Here is an 18794-nt window from a genome sequence, read left to right as displayed (position 1 = left end):
GGGTTGCAAAGAGTTGGACACAACTGAGTGAACTGAACTGAACTGAGATAAAAATGCAAGTGATTTATGTGTATTGCTTTTGTGTATATATATAAAGAGCAATATATATATAATGCTCTTTCAACTTTGCTGAGTTTACTGATCAGCTCTAGTAATTTTCTGATACTGTCTTTAGGGTTTTCTACATACAGTGTCATGTCATCTGCAAACAGTGAAAGGTTTACTTCTTTTCCAATCTGGATTCCTTTATGTCTTTTTCTTCTCTGATTGCTGTAGCCAGAACTTCTAGAACTCTGTTGAATAATAGTGATGATAGTGGACACTCTTGTTTTATTCCTGATCTTAGGGGGGATGCTTTCAGTTTTTCACCACTGAGATAATATTTGCTATGGGCTTATCATATATGGCCTTTACTGTGTTGAGGTAGGTTCCTTCTATGAACATTTTTTTAAGAGTTTTAATCATAAATGAATGCTGAATTTTGTCAAAGGCTTTTTCTGCATCTATTGAGATTATCTGATGGTTTTTATCTTTCAATTTATTAATATGGTTCATCATATTGATTGATTCCTGTATATTGAAGAATCATTTCATCCCTGGAATAAACCCAACTTGATTATGGTGTATGAGCTTTTTGATGTGTTGCTGAATTCTGTTTGCTAAAATTTTCTTGAGGATTTTTTTCATCTATGGTCATCAGTGATACTGGCCTGTAGTTTATGTTTTTCGTGTTGTCTTTGTCTGGTTTTGGTATCAGGATGATGGTGGCCTCATAGAATGAGTTTGGAAGTGTTCTTCCCTCTGCAACTTTTTGAAAGAGTTTTAGAACGGTAGGCACGAGCTCTTCTCTAAATGTTTGGTAGAATTCTCCTGTGAAGCAATCTGATCCTGGGCTTTCGTTTTTTGGTAGATTTTTGATCACAGCTTCAATTTCAGTGCTTGTAATTGTGTTGTTCATAATTTCTCTTTCTTCCTGGTTCAGTCATGGAAGATTGAACTTTTCTAAGAATCTGTCCATTCCTTCCAGGTTATCCATTTTATTGCCATGCAGTTGTTCATAATAGCCTCTTATAATCCTTTGTATTTCTGCATTGTCTGCTGTAACCTCTCCTTTTTCATTTCTGATTTCATTGATTTGATTCTTCTTTTTTTTCTTGATGAGTTTGGCTAAGGGTTTGTCAATTTTATTTATCTTCTCAAAGAGCCAGCTTTTAATTTTATCAATCTTTACTATTGTTTCTTTCATTTCTTTTTCATTTATTTCTGCTCAGATCCTTATGATTTCTTTCCTTCTAATAATTTTGGAGATTTTTTGTTCTTTTTCCAGTGGTTTTAGTTGTAAAGTTACGTTGTCCATTTGATGTTTTTCTTGAGGTAGGATTGTACTGCTATAAACTTCCCTATTAGAACTGCTTTTCCTGTATATCATAGGTTTTGAGTTGTCATGTTTTCACTGCCATTTGTTTCTAGAACATTTTTTATTTCCCTTTTAATTTCTTCAGTTACCTGTTGGTTATTTAGAAATGTATTGTTTAATCTCCATGTGTTTGTTTCTTACTGTTTGTTTCTTGTAAATGACATTTAGTCTCATAGCCTTGTGGTCAGAGAAGATGCTTGATATGATTTCAATTTTCTTAAATTTACTGAGGTTTGATTTGTGACCGAGGATGTGGTCTATCCTGGAGATTGTTCCATGTGAACTTGAGAAGGAGGTGTATTCTTCTGCATTTGGATGGAATGTCCTGAAGATATCCATGAGCTACATCTCATCTAACATACAATTTAAGACTTGTGTTTCCTTATTCATTTTCTGTTTTGATGATCTGTCCATTGGTGTGAATGGGTGTTAAAGTCTCCTAATATTATTTTGTTACTGTCAATTTTTCCTTTTATTTCTGTTAGTGTTTGTCTTATGTATTTAGGTGCTCCTATGTTGGGTGCATATATATTTACAATTGTTATGTCTTTCTCTTGGATTGATCCCTGGATAATTACGTAGTGTCCTTCCTCATCTCTTGTAATATTCTTTATTTTAAGGTCTATTTTGGCTGCCTGCAAAGATGGCTGAGTAGTAGGACGGGGAGATCACTCTCTTCCCCACAAATTCATCAAAAGAACATTTAAACGCTGAGTAAATTCCACAAAACAACTTCTGAATGGGGGCAGAGGACATCAGGCACCCAGAAAAGCAGCCCATTGTCTTCAAAAGGAGATGGAGAAGTCTTGAGACTACTGAAAAAATAAGACTGAAAACCAAAAGCAGGAGGCTTAAGTCCAAATCCTGAGAACACCAGAGAACTCCTGACTCCAGGGAACATTAATCAACAGGGGCTCATAAAACGCCTTCATACCTACACTGAAACCAAGCACAACCCAAGGGCCAACAAGTTCCAGCGCAAGACATACCATGTAAATTCTTCAGCAACACAGGAACACAGCCCCGACCTTCGATATACATGCTGCCCAAAGTTACTCCAAAGCCATTGACATCTCATAACTCATTACTGGATAGTTCATTGCACTTCAGAGAGGAAATCCAGCTCCACCCACCAGAGCACCGACATAAGCTTCCCTAACCAGGAAACCTTGACAAGCCACCCATACAACCCCACCCACAGTGAGGAAACTCCACAATAAGGAGAACTCCACAAACTGCCAGAATACAGAAAGGACACCCCAAACTCAGCAATTTAAACAAGATGAAGAGACAGAGGAATACCCAGCAGGTAAAGGAACAGGATAAATGCCCACCAAATCAAACAAAAGAGGAAGAGATAGGCAATCTACCTCATAAAGAATTCTGAATAATGATAAGTAGTGAAAATGATCCAAAATCTTGAAATCAAAATGGAATCACAGATAAATAGCCTGGAGACAAAGATTAAGAAGTTGCAAGAAAGGTTTAACAAGGACCTAGAAGAAATAAAAAAGAGTCAGTATATAATGAATAATGCAATAAATGAGATCAAAAACACTCTGGAGGCAACAAATAGTAGAATAACAGAGGCAGAAGATAGGATTAGTGAAGTAGAAGATAGAATGGTAGAAATAAATGAATCAGAGAGGGAAAAAGAAAAACAAATTAAAAGAAATGAGGACAATATCAGAGAACTCCAGTACAATATTAAATGCCCCAACATTCGAATCATAGGAGTCCCAGAAGAAGAAGACAGAAAGAAAGACCATGAGAAAATACTTGAGGAGATAATAGTTGAAAACTTCCCTAAAAAGGGGAAAGAAATAATCAGCCAAGTCCAAGAAACCCAGAGAGTCCCAAACAGGATAAACCCAAGGCGAAACACCCCAAGACACATATTAATCAAATTAACAAAGGTCAAACACAAAGAACAAATATTAAAAGCAGCAAGGGAAAAACAACAAATAACACACAAGGGGATTCCCATTAAGGATAACAGCTGATCTTTCAATAGAAACTCTTCAGGCCAGGAGGGAATGGCAAGACATACTTAAAGTGATGAAGAAAATAACCTACAGCCCATATTACTGTACCCAGCAGGGATCTCATTCAAATATGAAGGAGAAAGCAAAAGCTTTACAGACAACAAAAGCTGAGAGAATTCAGCACCCCCAAACCAGCTCTGAAACAAATGCTAAAGGATCTTCTCTAGACAGGAAACACAAAAACAGTGTATAAACTCAAACCCAAAACAAAAAAGTAAATGGCAACAGGATCATACTTATCAATAATTACCCTTAAGTGTAAATTGGTTGAATGCCCCAACCAAAAGACAAAGAGTGGCTGAATGGATAAAAAAACAAGACCCTTATATATGTTGTCTACAAGAGACCCACCTCAAAAGAGAGGACACATACAGACTGAAAGTGAAGGGCTAGAAAAAGATATTCCACACAAATAGAGTCCAAAGGAAACCAGGAGTAGCAATACTCATATCAGATAAAATAGACTTTAAAACAAAGGATGTGAAAAGAGACAAAGAAGGACACTACATAATGATCAAAGGATCAATCCAAGAAGATATAACAATTATAAATATATATGCACCCAACTGATGGCAGAGATGGTAAAGTATCTGCTTACAATGCAGGAGACCCAGGTTCGATCCCTGGGCCTGGAAGATACCCTGGAGAAGGAAATGGCAACCCACTCCAATACTCTTGCCTGAAAAATCCCAAGGATGGAGGAGCATGGTAGGCTGTAGTCCATGGGGTCACAAAGAGTCGGACATGACTGAGCAACTTCACATGCACCCAACATAGGAGCACCACAATATGTAAGACAAATGCTAACAAGTATGAAAGGGGAAATTAAGAATAACACAATATTAGTGAGAGACTTTAATACCCCACTCACACTAATGGATAGATCAATGAAACAGAAAATTAACAAGGAAACACAAACTTTAAATGATACAATAGACCAGTTAGACCTAATTGATATCTGTAGAACGTTTCACCCCCAAACAATGAATTTAACTTTTTTCTCAAGTGCACACGGAACCTTCTCCAGGATAGATCACATCCTGGGCCATAAATCTAGTCTTGGTAAATTCAAAAAAAAAAAAAAAAAATTGAAATCATTCCAAGCATCTTTTCTGACGACAATGCAGTAAGATTAGATCTCAATTACAGGAGAAAAACTATTAAAAATTCTAACATATGCAGACTGAACAACACGCTGCTGAATAACCAACAAATCACAGAAGAAATCAAAAAAGAAATCAAAATGTGCATAGAAACGAATGAAAATGAAAACACAACAACCCAAAACCTGTGGGACACTGTAAAAACAGTGCTAAGGGGAAAGTTGATATCAATACAGGCATACATCAAGAAACAAGAAAAAAGTCAAATAAATAACCTAACTCTATACCTAAAGGAACTAGAAAAGGAAAAAATTAAGAACCCCAGTGTTAGCAGAAGGAAAGAAATCTTAAAAATTAGGGCAGAAATAAATGCAAAAGAAACAAAAGAGACCATAGAAAAAATCAACGAAGCCAAAAGCTGGTTCTTGAAAGGATAAATAAAATTGACAAACCATTAGCCAGACTCATCAAGAAACAAAGGGAGAAAAATCAAATCAATAAAATTAGAAACGAAAATGGAGAGATCACAACAGACAACACAGAAATACAAAGGATCATAAGAGACTACTATCAGCAACTATATGCCAATAAAATGGACAACTTGGAAGAAATGGACAAATTCTTTCAAAAGTGCAACTTTCCAAAAGTGAACCAGGAAGAAATAGAAAATCTTAACAGACCCATCACAAGCACGGAAATTGAAACTGTAATCAGAAATCTTCCAGCAAACAAAAGCCCAGGTCCAGACAGCTTCACAGCTGAATTCTACCAAAAAATTTAGAGAAGAGCTAACACCTATCCTACTCAAACTCTTCCACAAAATTGCAGAGGAAGGTAAACTTCCAAACTCATTCTATGAGGCCATCATCACCCTAATAGCAAAATCTAACAAAGATGCCACAAAAAAAGAAAACTACAGGCCAATATCACTGATGAACATAGATGAAAAAAATCCTTAACAAAATTCTACCAATCAGAATCCAACAACACATTAAAATGATCATACAGCCACGAACAAGTGGGCTTTATCCCAGGGATACAAGGATTCTTCAATATCCACAAATCAATCAATATAATACACCACATTAACAAATTGAAAAATAAAAGCCATATGATTATCTCAATAGATGCAAATAAAGCCTTTGACAAAATTCAACATCCACTTATGATAAAAACTCTCCAGAAAGCAGGAATAGAAGGAACATACCTCAACAAAATAAAAGCTACATATGACAAACCCACAGCAAACATTATCCTCAATGGTGAAAAATTGAAAGCATTTCCCCTAAAGTCAGGAACAAGACAAGGGTGCCCACTTTCACCATTCAGTGCAGTTCAGTCGCTCAGTCGTGTCCGTCTCTTTTGGACCCCATGAATCGCAGCATGCCAAGCCTCCCTGTCCATCACCAACTCCCGGAGTTCACTCAGACTCATGTCCATCGAGTCAGTGATGTCATCCAGCCATCTCATCCTCTGTCGTCCCCTTCGCTTCCTGGCCCCAATCCCTCTCAGCATCAGAGTCTTCCAATGAGTCAACACTTCGCATGAGGTGGCCAAAGTACTGGAGTTTCAACTTTAGCATCATTTCTTCCAAAGAAATTCCAGGGCTGATCTTCTTCAGAATGGTCTAGTTGGATCTCCTTGCAGTCCAAGGGATTCTCAAGAGTCTTCTCCAACACCACAATTCAAAAGCATCAACTCTTCAGCGCTCAGCTTTCTTCACAGTCCAAGTCTCACATCCATACATGACCACTGGAAAAACCATAGCCTTGACTAGACGGAATTTTGTTGGCAAAGTAATGTCTCTGCTTATGAATATGCTATCTAGGTTGGTAATAACTTTTCTTTGAGGTGTAAGAGTCTTTTAATTTCATGGCTGCAGTCACCACCTGTAGTGATTTTGGAGCCCAGGAAAATAAAGTCTGACACTGTTTCCACTGTTTCCCCATCTATTTCCCATAAAGTGATGTGACCAAATGCCATGATCTTCATCTTCTGAATGTTGAGCTTTAAGCCAACTTTTTCACTCTCCACTTTCACTTTCATCAAGAGGCTTTTTAGTTCTTCTTCACTTTCTGCCATAAGGGTGGTGTCATCTGCATATCTGAGGTTATTGATATTTCTCCCGGCAATCTTGATTCCAGCTTGTGCTTCTTCCAGCCCAGCGTTTCTAATGATGTACTCTGCATAGAAGTTAAATAAGCAGGGTGACAATATACAGCCTTGACATACTCCTTTTCCTATTTGGAAACAGTCTGTTTTTCCATGTCCAGTTCTAACTGTTGCTTCCTGACATGCATATAGGTTTCTCAAGAGGCAGGTCAGGTGGTCTGGTGTTCCCAGCTCTTTCAGAATTTTCCACAGTTTATTGTGATCCACACAGTCAAAGGCTTTGGCATAGTCAATAAAGCAGAAATAGATGCTTTTCTGGAACTCTGTTGCTTTTTCCATGATCCAGTGGATGTTGGAAATTTGATCTCTGGTTCCTCTGCCTTTTCTAAAACCAACTTGAACATCAGGAAGTTCACGGCTCAAATATTGCTGAAGCCTGGCTTGGAGAATTTTGAGCATTACTTTACTAGTGTGTGAGATGAGTGCAATTGTGTGGTAGTTTGAGCATTCTTTGGCATTGCCTTTCTTTGGGATTGGAATCAAACTGACCTTTTCCAGTTCTGTGGCCCTGCTGAGTTTTCCAAATTTGCTGGCATATTGATTGCAGCACTTTCACAGCATTATCTTTCAGGATTTGGAGTAGCTCAACGGGAATTCCATCACCTCCACTGGATTTGTTCGAAGTGATGCTTTCTAAGGCCCCCTTGACCTATACATAGAAAACTACAAAACACTGGTGAAAGGAATCAAGGAGGACACTAATAGATGGAGAAATATACCTCGTTCATGGATCATAAGAATCAGTATAGTGAAAATGAATATACTACCTAAAGCAATCTATAGATTCAAAGCAATTCCTATCAAGCTACTAACGGTATTTTCACAGAGCTAGAACAAAAATTTCACAATTTGTATGGAAACGCAAAAATCCTCGACTAGCCAAAGCAATCTTGAGAAAGAAGAATGGAACTGGAGGAATCAACCTGCCTGACTTCAGGTTCTACTACAAAGCCACAGTCATCAAGATAGTATGGTACTGGCACAAAGACAGAAGTATAGATCAGTGGAAAAAAATAGAAAGCCCAGAGATAAATCCACACACCTATGGACACCTTATCTTTGACAAAGGAGGCAAGAATATATAATGGAGAAAAGACAATCTCTTTAACAAGTGGTGATGGGGAAACTGGTCAACCACCTGTAAAAGAATGAAACTAGAACATTTTCTAACACTATACTGCTACTGCTACTGCTACTGCTACTGCTACTGCTACTGCTACTGCTAAGTTGCTTCACTCGTGTCCCACTCTGTGAGACCCCATAGACGGAAGCCCACCAGGCTCCCCCGTCCCTGGGATTCTTCAGGCAAGAACACTGGAGTGGGTTGCCATTTCCTTCTCCAATGCATGAAAGTGAAAAGTGAAAGGGAAGTTGCTCAGTCGTGTCCAACTCTTAGCGACCCCATGGACTACATCCTACCAGGCTCCTACATCCATGGGTTTTTCCAGGCAAGAGTAATGGAGTGGGGTGCCATTGCCTTCTCCAGACACAAAAATAAACTCAAAATGGATTAAAGATCTAAACATAAGACCAGAAACTATAAAATTCCTAGAGGAGAGTATAGGCAAAATACTCTCAGACATACATCACAGCAGGATCCTCTATGAACCACCTCCCAGAATATTGGAAATAAAAACAAAAATAAACAAATGGGACCTAATTAAAATTAAAAGCTTCTGCACAACAAAGGAAACTATAAGCAAGGTGAAAAGACAGCCTTCAGAATGGGAGAAAATAATAGCAAATGAAGCAACTGACAAACAACTAATCTCAAAAATATACAAGCAACTCCTACAGCTCAATTCCAGAGAAAACGACACAATCAAAAAATGGGTTAAAGAGCTAAACAGACATTTCTCCAAAGAAGAGATACAGATGGCTAACAAACACATGAAAAGATGCTCAACATCACTCATTATCAGAGAAATGCAAATGAAAACCACAATGAGGTACCATTTCACTCCAGTCAGAATGGCTGCAGTCCAAAAGTCTACAAGCCATAAATGCTGGAGAGGGTGTGGAGAAAAGGGAACCCTCTTATACTGTTGGTGCGAATGCAAACTATTACAACCACTATGGAGAACAGGGTGGAGATTCCTTAAAAAACTGGAAATAGAACTGCCTTATGACCCAGCAATCCCACTGTTGGGCATACACACCGAGGAAACCAGAATTGAAAGAGACACGTGTACCACAATGTTCATCGCAGCACTGTTTATAATAGCCAGGATATGGAAGCAAACTAGATGTCCATCAGCAGACGAATGGATAAGAAAGCAATGGTACATATACACAATGGAGTATTACTCAGCCATTAAAAAGAATACACTGAAATCAGTTCTAATGATGTGGATGAAACTGGAGCCTATTATACAGTGTGAAGTAAGCCAGAAAGAAAAACACCAATACAGTATACTAACACATATGTATGGAATTTAGAAAGATGGTAATGATAACCCTGTATGTGAGACAGCAAAAGAGACACAGATGTATAGAACAGACTTTTGGACTCTGTGGGACAGGGAGAAGGTGGGATGATTTGGGAGAATGGCATTGAAAGATGTATAATATCATATAAGAAACGAATCGCCAGTCCAGGTTTGATTCAGGATTCAGGATGCTCGGTGCTGGTGCACTGGGATGACCCAGAGGGATGGTATGAGGAAGGAAGTGGGAGGGGTGTTCATGATGGGGAACATGTGCACACCCGTGGTGTATTCATGTGGATGTATGGCAAAACCAATACAATATTGTAAAGTAAAAAGAAATTTAAAAAAAAGAAAGAAAAAAAATAAGGTCTGTTCTGTCTTATATGAGAATTGCTACTCGAGCTTTCTTTGCTCCCCATTTGCATAGAATATATTTTTCCATCCTCTCACTTTCTGTCTATATGTGTCTTTAGGTCTAAAGTGGGTTTCCTTGTAGACAGCACATATATGTTTCTTGTTTTTGTATACTAGCCAGTCTGTGTCTTTCAGCTGGAGCATTTAAACCATTTACATTTAAAGTAAATCTTGATATATATGTTCCTATTGCCATTTTCTTAATTGTCTGGGGTTGATTTTGTAGATCTTTTTTCTTCTCTTCTATTTCTTGACTACATAAGTCCCTTTAACATTTGTTGTAAAGCTGGTTTGGTGGTACTGAATTCTCCTAACTTTTTCTTGTCAGAAAAGCTTTTTTATTTCTCCATCAGTATTGAATTAGACACTTGCTGGTACAATAATCTTGGTTGGAGATGTTCCCTTTTCAGTATTTTAAATATATCCTGCCATTCCCTTCTGGCCTGTGGAGTTTCTGTTGAAAGATCAGCTCTTAAATGTATGGGATTTCCCTTGTATGTTACTTGTCGCTTTTCCCTTACTGCTCTTAATATTCTTTGTTTGTGTTTAGTCTTTATTAGTTTGATTAATATGTGCCTTGGCATGTTTCTCCTTGGGTTTATCCTGTATGGGACTCTTTGTGCCTCTTGGACTTGATTGGCTATTTCCTTTTCCATGTTGGGGAAATTTTCAACTATAACCTTTTCAAAAATTTTCTCATACTCTTTCTTTTTTCTTCTTCTTCTGAGACCCCTATAATTCAAATGTTTGTTTGTTTGCTATTGTCCCAGAGTTCTCTGAGACTATCCTGAGTTCTTTTCATTCTTTTACTTTATTCTGCTCTTCAGTAGTTATTTCCACAATTTTATCTTCCACCTCATTGATTTGTTCTTCTGTTTCAGATATTCTGCTATTGATTCCTTTTAGAGTATTTTTAGTTTTGATAATTGTATTGTTTGTTTCTGCATGTTTATTGTTTAATTCTTCTAGGTTTTTGTGAATTGATTCTTGCATTTTCTTCATTTTGTTTTAAAAGTTTTTGATCATCTTTACTATCATTATTCTGAATTCTTTTTCAGGTAATTTTCCTATTTCCTCTTCATTTATTATTAGATCTTCCCTGGTGGCTCAGATGGTAAAGTGTCTGCCTACAATATGGGAGATCCATGTTAGATCCCTGGGTTGGGAAGATCTCCTGGAGAAAGAAGTGGCAACCCACTCCACTCTTCTTGCCTGGAGAATCCCAGGGACGGAGGAGTCTGGTAGGCTACAGTCCATGGGGTCCGAAAAGAGTCGGACACGACTGATTGACTTCACTTTCACTTTCTTTCTTCATTTATTTGGACTTCTGTGTTTCTAGCTTGTTTCTTCATTTGTGTAGTATTTCTCTGAATTTTCTTTCTTTCTTTCTTTCTTTTTAACTTATTGTGTTTGAGGTCTCCTTTTCCCAGGCTGCAAGGTTGAATTCTTTCTTCCTTTTGGTTTCTGCCCTCCTAAGGTTGGCCCAGTGGTCTGTGTGTGCTTCTTATAGGGTAAGATTTTTGCTGAGTTTTTGTTTGTTTGTTTGTTTTTCCTCTGATGGGCAAGGCCGAGTGAGGTGGTAATTTTGTCTGCTGATTATTGGGTTTATATTTTTGTTTTGTTTGTTGTTTAGATGAGGTGTCCAGCACAGAGTACTACTGGTGGTTGGATGATGCTTGGTCTTTTATTCAAGTGGTTTCCTTTGTGTGGATTCTCACTATTTGATACTCCCTATGGTTAGTTCTCTTGTAGTTTAGGGTCTTGGAGTCAGTGCTTCCACTCCAAAGGCTCAGGGCTTGATCTCTTTATTAAATGATATTCTTTTCACCTGTTATATCTTACTCTTCATTGTTAATTTCTCTTTCTTTAGTATCTTGTTTCCTGAGGGAACAGATAGCAGGATATAGTCCAACAATGGTCAGAAACACTGTCTTCAATAAGGTAGGACTGGGTGCTGACAGAAGGAGACTTTAGAAAATCTGTGTCTGAGCTGGGTCTCAGGATATCTGCTTCTCAGTTCTCATAGTCTCATCCTTTCTTCAATCTTCATATTTCTTTGGTATAAATTGTATGTTAAAATTCACCTCTGCAATACTCCAATGATTGCTGTCAGACCATCAGGCTGTGAGGAAGTGTAACACCTGCTCAATTTGGAGACATGAGTCTTGGAGACATGGCCATTTAAGAAGCACTGTACTAGTTAGAAGAGAAATTCTTTTTCTGGAACTCTTTTGCTAGTCACTTGATTATTCAACTTTGGAATTTCCTTCAAACGGTAGGATAGAGATAGGGCACCTATCCAGCACACAGGTAAATGCATCAGTCTGCACACATAACATCTGCTTCCTTTTGACATTTATATCCTCCAAGTGGCAGGTGGCCTAAACAAGATGACTGTTGAGCCGTTTTCCTATCTATCATCTTTGATTTTCAAAGCTACACAGACTCACTGGAAACATGCTGGACAACTCAACAAATATTGTAGGGGCATTTGGGTAATCATTTGGAAAATAAAAGTAGGTATTTTCTTCACACATCTTAAAGCAAAACAATTTCTAGGTGGGATAAATATCAAGTAAAAATAAATCCATAAGGAAACAAGAAGGATATATGGGGTATGTTTACATAATTGTAGTACAGGAAGGATTTTTTTAATCATGACGCCAAAGTCACAAACCATATAGGAAAAAAGCTGGTATATCTGACAACAGAAAAATTACAAGCAAAAGTTGTGACTGTTGAAACTCCATAAACAAACTTAGAAGGTAAAAATAAATTAAAAAATATAGTGTTACTATCCTGTTCAATAGAGTTTTAAAAAATCCAATGCAAAATTCTCTCTATCATAGATGCAAAAAGAAAACCCACTATATATTATATAATTCCACTTATATGATATGCCCAGAAAAGACAAATTTATATAGTCAGAAATCAGATCAGTTTTTACCTAGGTTTTGAGGTGGGAGTGGATATTGACTGAAAATGGTCTCAAGAATTTTTTGAACTGATGAAAACATTATATAATTGGATTTTAGTTTTTTGAAGTGATAAAAATATTCCACAATTGGATTTTAGTGATTATTCTAAAATTCAATTTTAGAAATGGCAATGATTGTACAACTGCATATAATTTACTAAAAATCATGGAGAAGGAAATGGCAACCCACTCCAGAATTCTTGCCTGGAGAATCCCATGGAGAGAGGAGCCTGGTGGGCTACAGTCCATGGGGTCACAAAGAGTTGGACATGACTGAGAGACTAAATCAAACCATTTAATTCTACTTTAGAAATGGATGAATTTTATTCTATGTAAATTAAACCTTAATAAAAGTGTTCATAAAGGTGTCAGAAGAGGACTGTTTCTGTATTTGAAATCAAACGAACAATTCTTCTTATGGACAAATGATATAATTACATATTATTATTTGAATTCTTATTTAGGGAAACACTAAGAAGCATTAACCAACCAGTCCATTCTAAAGGAGATCAGCCCTGGGTGTTCATTGGAAGGACTGATACCAAATCTGAAACTCAAATACTTTGGCCACTTCATGCGAAGAGTTGACTCATTGGAAAAGACCCTGATGCTGGGAGGGATTGGGGGCAGGAGGAGAAGGGGACGACAGAGGATGAGATGGCTGGATGGCATCACCGACTCGATGGACATAAGTTTGAGTAAACTCCAGGAGTTGGTGATGGACAGGGAGGCCTGGCGTGCTGTGATTCATGGGGTTGTAAAGAGTCAGACACGACTGAGTGACTGAATTGAACTGAACTGAAGAAGTATTATAAAGATGATCTAGCCTAACTCCCTTATTTTGTGGATAAGAAAACTAAGGCCTGATGATTTAAATAGTTTGCCTGAAGTCACATAATCAGCTAGTAGAAGATTTAAGACTAGCACCCAGGTTGCCCAGCTACTAGCCTGTTGTTTATCACATTATGCCATACTGTTTTTCGTTACAATGTTCTAACTTAAACTGACTAAAATTCCAAAAATTAAAATAATCGTGTACTATAATCTATGGATTTTTGTAATAGCAAATATTTTCTAAGCATGGGAGATCATTATTGTGGTAGATCAGTTTTACTTTTTGTGATGATGATGTGGGAGACTGCTTAGGTGGAAGCATTAAAAATCAAAAATATGAATGTTGGTGACAAAAGGGTTAGAGCCATTATGAAAAACAGTATGAAAGTTCCTTAAAAAAAATTAATAATGATTTTCTTATTTAATTTAAATCCAACAATCCCTCTTCTGGGTATATATCCAAAAGAAATGAAATTAGTACCTCAAAGAGGTATCTGCATTTACATGTTCATTGCAGTATTAGTCATGCTAGCCAAGGTATGGAAGCAAGCAAGTGTCCATAGACCGATGAATGGATAAAGAAACTGTGGTATATACATACAATGGAATATTATCCAGTCTTTTAAAAATCCTGCCATTTGCAAGTGCTTGGATGAACCTAAAGGGCATTATACTAACTGAAATAAGCCAAATACAGGAAGAAAAATACTGCATGATCTCACTTATATGTGGAATAAAAAAAAATCAAATATATAGAAGCAGAGTAGAATGGTAGGTACCAGCGTGAGGACATGGGGAAAATGGGGAAATTTTGGTCAAAGGGTGGAAACTTTCAATTACATAGGATAAGTCTAGGTAACTAATATAGAGCATGATGACAAAAATTAACAATATAGTTGACCTTTGAACAACATGAGGGTTAGTGTCATGGAAGCCCTATCACAGGTAAAAATCCAAGTATAACTTTTGACTTTTCCAAAACTAAGCTACTAATAGCCTACTGTTGACTTACCAATAGCATAAACAATTGGCTAACACATATTTTGTATGGTTTATATATATTACATATATTTTATGTATTCATGACATACCTTTTTCTTTTTTAATATTTCTAGGCCACATGGTTTTGCTGCAGGTTTTTCCAAATTGTTGCAAATCTCCAAAATTTTTTCCAAAGTATTATTGAAAGTGAACCAGTGCAGTTCAAACCCATGTTGTTTAAGCATCAACTGTATGGCCTATATTGTATGCTGGAAATTTGCTTTGGGAGTAGATTTCAGGTGCTCTCATTGTGAAGAGATGGATACGTTAATTAGCTTGACCATAGTAATCATTTCATTATGTATATTTATATCTAAACTTGTACACTTTAAATATATATGAATATTATTTTAAAATATAATGAAAATAAATAAAATATGTCTATTTAACCAAATGTTTTGATGACTTTAGATTTGAAGCACAATAAACTGAAAAGCAAGTAAAAATGCATCAAATACACAAAAGATATCATTAGGAGGTGCAGCATATAAAATACCTTGAGAACTTCCTTCAGACAAACAGATGGATACTTCATCATTTCTGTCATTATCCTCTCCTACTTCAGGACCAGCTTCCTCTCCTGGTGTGAGTGCAGACAAAGAACCATATTCGGGCTGCTCAGAAAAATCAGCAGGGCCTCCTCTTGGAGGTGGAACTTCAATCCCCATTAAACGATATTTCCTTCTTCGATTCCCAATCCATGTCTTTATAAGAGAAATACAAGAGGAAGTTTTGTAAAAATAGACACCTTAGTAGTTTTACCATTAAAATAATGAATGGATGCTGCATAAAATATGATTGTAAAGAATAAACAGGTACTGAGAAAAATGCAGTTTTATTCCTACTCAATAAACTGAAATATAAATGTTTCTATTTAATTTTTTTTATTATCTTAATAATCAGACTTTCAAGCAACATGTAGCCCATTGCAGAATACTTTTTTGCTTTTGTTTTCTTTCTGGAGAAAATAACCCACCAAATATTTCAAAATAAACATGAATTGATTCTTTCCCAAAAGTGACCAGGCATGCAGCTCTAAATATATTTCATATCCTAATTCCAATCTTGATCTTCCTAGGTGAAAATGTGCTTTCTAGTAACTTTTTTTGGCTCCACGATGATTACCTGGGTATTTTAAGTATTATAACTTTCCATTTTATTAGATTTAGAACCAATTTCTAAAACTTGTTATATTAAAATAGGTTTGGAGTTATAGGAAGTTACAAAAATTGGTCTTCATTCAATTTTCTTCAATTTACATTTTACATAATTATAATACCATAACAGAAAATGGAAATTGATATTGTACAATATGTATTGACAATTTTATTTTCCTTTATCATACCATTCTTCTCCCCCTTTCTGCTATCTTCAACTCCTGACAACCATCAATGTATTTTCCACATCTATAATTGTGTCATCTTGAGAATGCTATATAAATAAAGTAATACAGCATGTGACTGCAAAAAAATTCAAAAAATTGGTTTTTGTCATTCAACATAATTTCATGGAGATTTATTCAATTTACATGTAATTATAGTCCATTCCCTTTTATTGCTAACAAGTCTTCCATGATACAGCTTCTTTCCTGTTCTTTGCAGTGTTTGTTTAACCCTTCACTTGTTGGAGGACACTTGATTCCATTTTTTAGCTATTATATACAGCCAAAAAGCTCCTATGAACAGTTTTGTACAGGTTTTTGTGCTGATGTAAGTTTTCATTTCTCTAGTATAAATGCCAAATAATGAAATTTCTGGGTCAATTGGTAATTATATGTTTAATTTTTAAAAGGAACTGCCAAATTGTTTCCATAAAAGTTGTACCATTTTACATTCTTACCAGCAATGATTGAGAGATTCAGTTTCTTGGTGTTCTTGCTAGGACTTGGCATTGTAAGTATTTTTTCTTTTTTTTAGCTGTTCTCATTTGTGCATATAGTAATGATCAAGTTCTTAATTTGGTTTTCCCAATGGCTAGTAGTATTGATAATGTTTTCACATACTTTTTGCCATCCACCTATCAGTGAACTTCATGTCTTTTGCCCATTTTGTGATAAAGTTGGTCTTTTAGTACTGAGTTTTGAGAGTACTTTATATATTCTAGATACGATTTTTTGTCAGACATGTGATTTTGCAAAATTTTCTTCCATTTTGTAGCAGATATGAGTTCTTTGCCAAATATGGGGCTTGCAAATATTTTCTCCTTGTCTGTAGCTTGTATTTTCATCATCTTGGTCTTTTGTAGCACAAAAGTTTTTTGTTTTTTTTTTTTAATTTTGATAAAGTTGAAGCTATTGCTTTTATTCTTTTCTGGATTGTGCTTTTAGTACCATTCCTAATAATTCTTCACCAAGCTGTATTAATATTTAATTTTTTTATAGTTTTATTTTTCACATTTAAATTCCTGGTCCATTATGAATTCATTCTTGTTTAAGGTGTTAGGCCTAAGTCTAAGGTACTTTACATTTTCCAATAGAAATGCAGTTGCTCCAGAATATTTCTTGAAAAGACTTCCTCCACTGAACTGCTTTTGCATCATCTTTGTCAAACTTAGCTAAGCTGGCCATGGTTGTGCAGGAATATTTCTGGATTCTCTATTCTGTTCCAATGATCTATATATCTATCACCCTGCTAATATAGTCTTGATTAGTGTATTTATATAATAAGTCTTGAAATTAGGTAAATGAATTTCTTCCACTTATTATTTTTTTCCAGAACTGTTTTGGCTATACTAGCATATTTCCTTTCCATATGAATTTTAGAGATATCTTGCCTACATCAACAAAAAATCTTGCTGAAATTTTATAGAGATTATGTTAGAACTGAATAACAATTTGAGAAGACTTGACATTTTTACTATGCTGGGTCTTCCAGTATGTGCACACAGAATATCTCTCCATTTACTTAGAATTACTTTTATTCTTTTCATCAGTGTTTTGTAGTTTTCAGCATTTAAGTCTTATACATGTTTTGTTGGAGTTACATGTATTTGATGTTTTGAGTGATTGCAAAGAATGCATCTTAAATTTCAGTTTGATTGTGTTTGTTTTTAACTATACAGGCATGCAATTGATTTTTATATGATGATCTTGAATCCAGAGACTTTGGTGAATTCAGTTATTAGTTGTAGGAGTGTTTTATTTCTTTAGGACTTTCTAAACAGACAATCTTGTATCTTTTATTTACTTTTCTTGATTTATTGTACTGGTTAGAACTTCCATTACTATCATAAAGGTGGCCAGAGTGAACATCTTGTTTCTGATGTCAAGGGAAAGCTTCTATTTTTCACCATTAAAATATGATGTTAACAGTAGGTTTTGAGTGTTTGTAGAGTTATTTTGGGGAGAGATTTTTTAATGATGAATTCAATTTTCTTAATAGTAATAGGGCAACCTAAATGTCCATCAATAGATGAATGGATAAAAAAAATGTGGTATATATATATATATACACACACACAATGTAATATTACTCAGCAATAAAAAAGAATGAAATAATGCCTGAATCTGGAGATTACCATACTGAGTGAAGTAAATTAGACAAAGACAAATGTCATATGATATCACTTAAATGTGGAATCTAAAAAAAATTACACAGATTAACTTATTCACAAAATAGAAATAGACTCATGGACACAGAAAACAAACTTATCACCAAAGGGAATAGTGGGATGGGAGGGAGAGATAAATTTATGAGTTTAGGATTAACATGCACACACTACTATATATAAAATAAATAACCAAAAAGGACCTACTATATAGCACAGGGAATTATAGTAAGTATCTTGCAATAACGTATAATGGAAAAGAATCTGAAAAAAAATATGTGTGTGTGTGTATATATATAGGTGTGTGTGTTGTGTATATGGCCTCCCTGGTGGTGCAGATGGTAAAGAAGCTTCATGCCATGCGGGAGACCTAGGCTTGATCCCTGGTTTGGGAAGATCCCCTGGAGAAGGGAGTGACGATCCATCCAGTATTTTTACCTGGTGAATCCCATGGACAGAGAAGCCTGGTGGGCTACAGTCCATGGTTGCAAAGAGTCGGACATGACTGAGCAACTAACATACACACACACACACAAACACATACATACATACATATATAAAACCATATCAGTTTTCTGTACATCTGAAACTAATACAACATGGTAAATAAACTATAATTCAATTAAAAATGGTTAACAATCAATAATTGAATAGGGCTTCCATGATGGCTCAGTGGTAAAGAACCTGCCTGCCAATGCAGGAGATGCAGGTTCGATCCCTGGATCAGGAAGCTCCCCTAGAGAAGGAAATGGTAACCCACTACAGTATTCTTGTCTGAGAAATCCCATGGAAAGAAGAGCCTGGTGTTTGCAAAGA

At 36.1% G+C, this 18794-nt stretch overlaps 1 protein-coding gene across 2 annotated transcripts in view; it reads right to left on the bottom strand.

Annotated features, from left to right (window-relative positions):
• HDX (highly divergent homeobox) overlaps positions 1–18794 on the bottom strand; it is a 217524-nt gene that overhangs the window by 59181 nt on the left and 139549 nt on the right. For both annotated transcript variants that reach the window (XM_070783571.1, XM_070783572.1), the window contains exon 6: positions 14929–15136. In XM_070783571.1, coding sequence (XP_070639672.1) covers positions 14929–15136 — 208 coding nt within the window. The remainder of the gene's footprint in view (positions 1–14928; positions 15137–18794) is intronic.

Source organism: Bos indicus, chromosome X (assembly GCF_029378745.1).
Source record: "Bos indicus isolate NIAB-ARS_2022 breed Sahiwal x Tharparkar chromosome X, NIAB-ARS_B.indTharparkar_mat_pri_1.0, whole genome shotgun sequence".
NCBI classification, from domain to species: domain Eukaryota; kingdom Metazoa; phylum Chordata; class Mammalia; order Artiodactyla; family Bovidae; genus Bos; species Bos indicus.
This window is presented reverse-complemented; position numbering and strand designations above follow the sequence as displayed.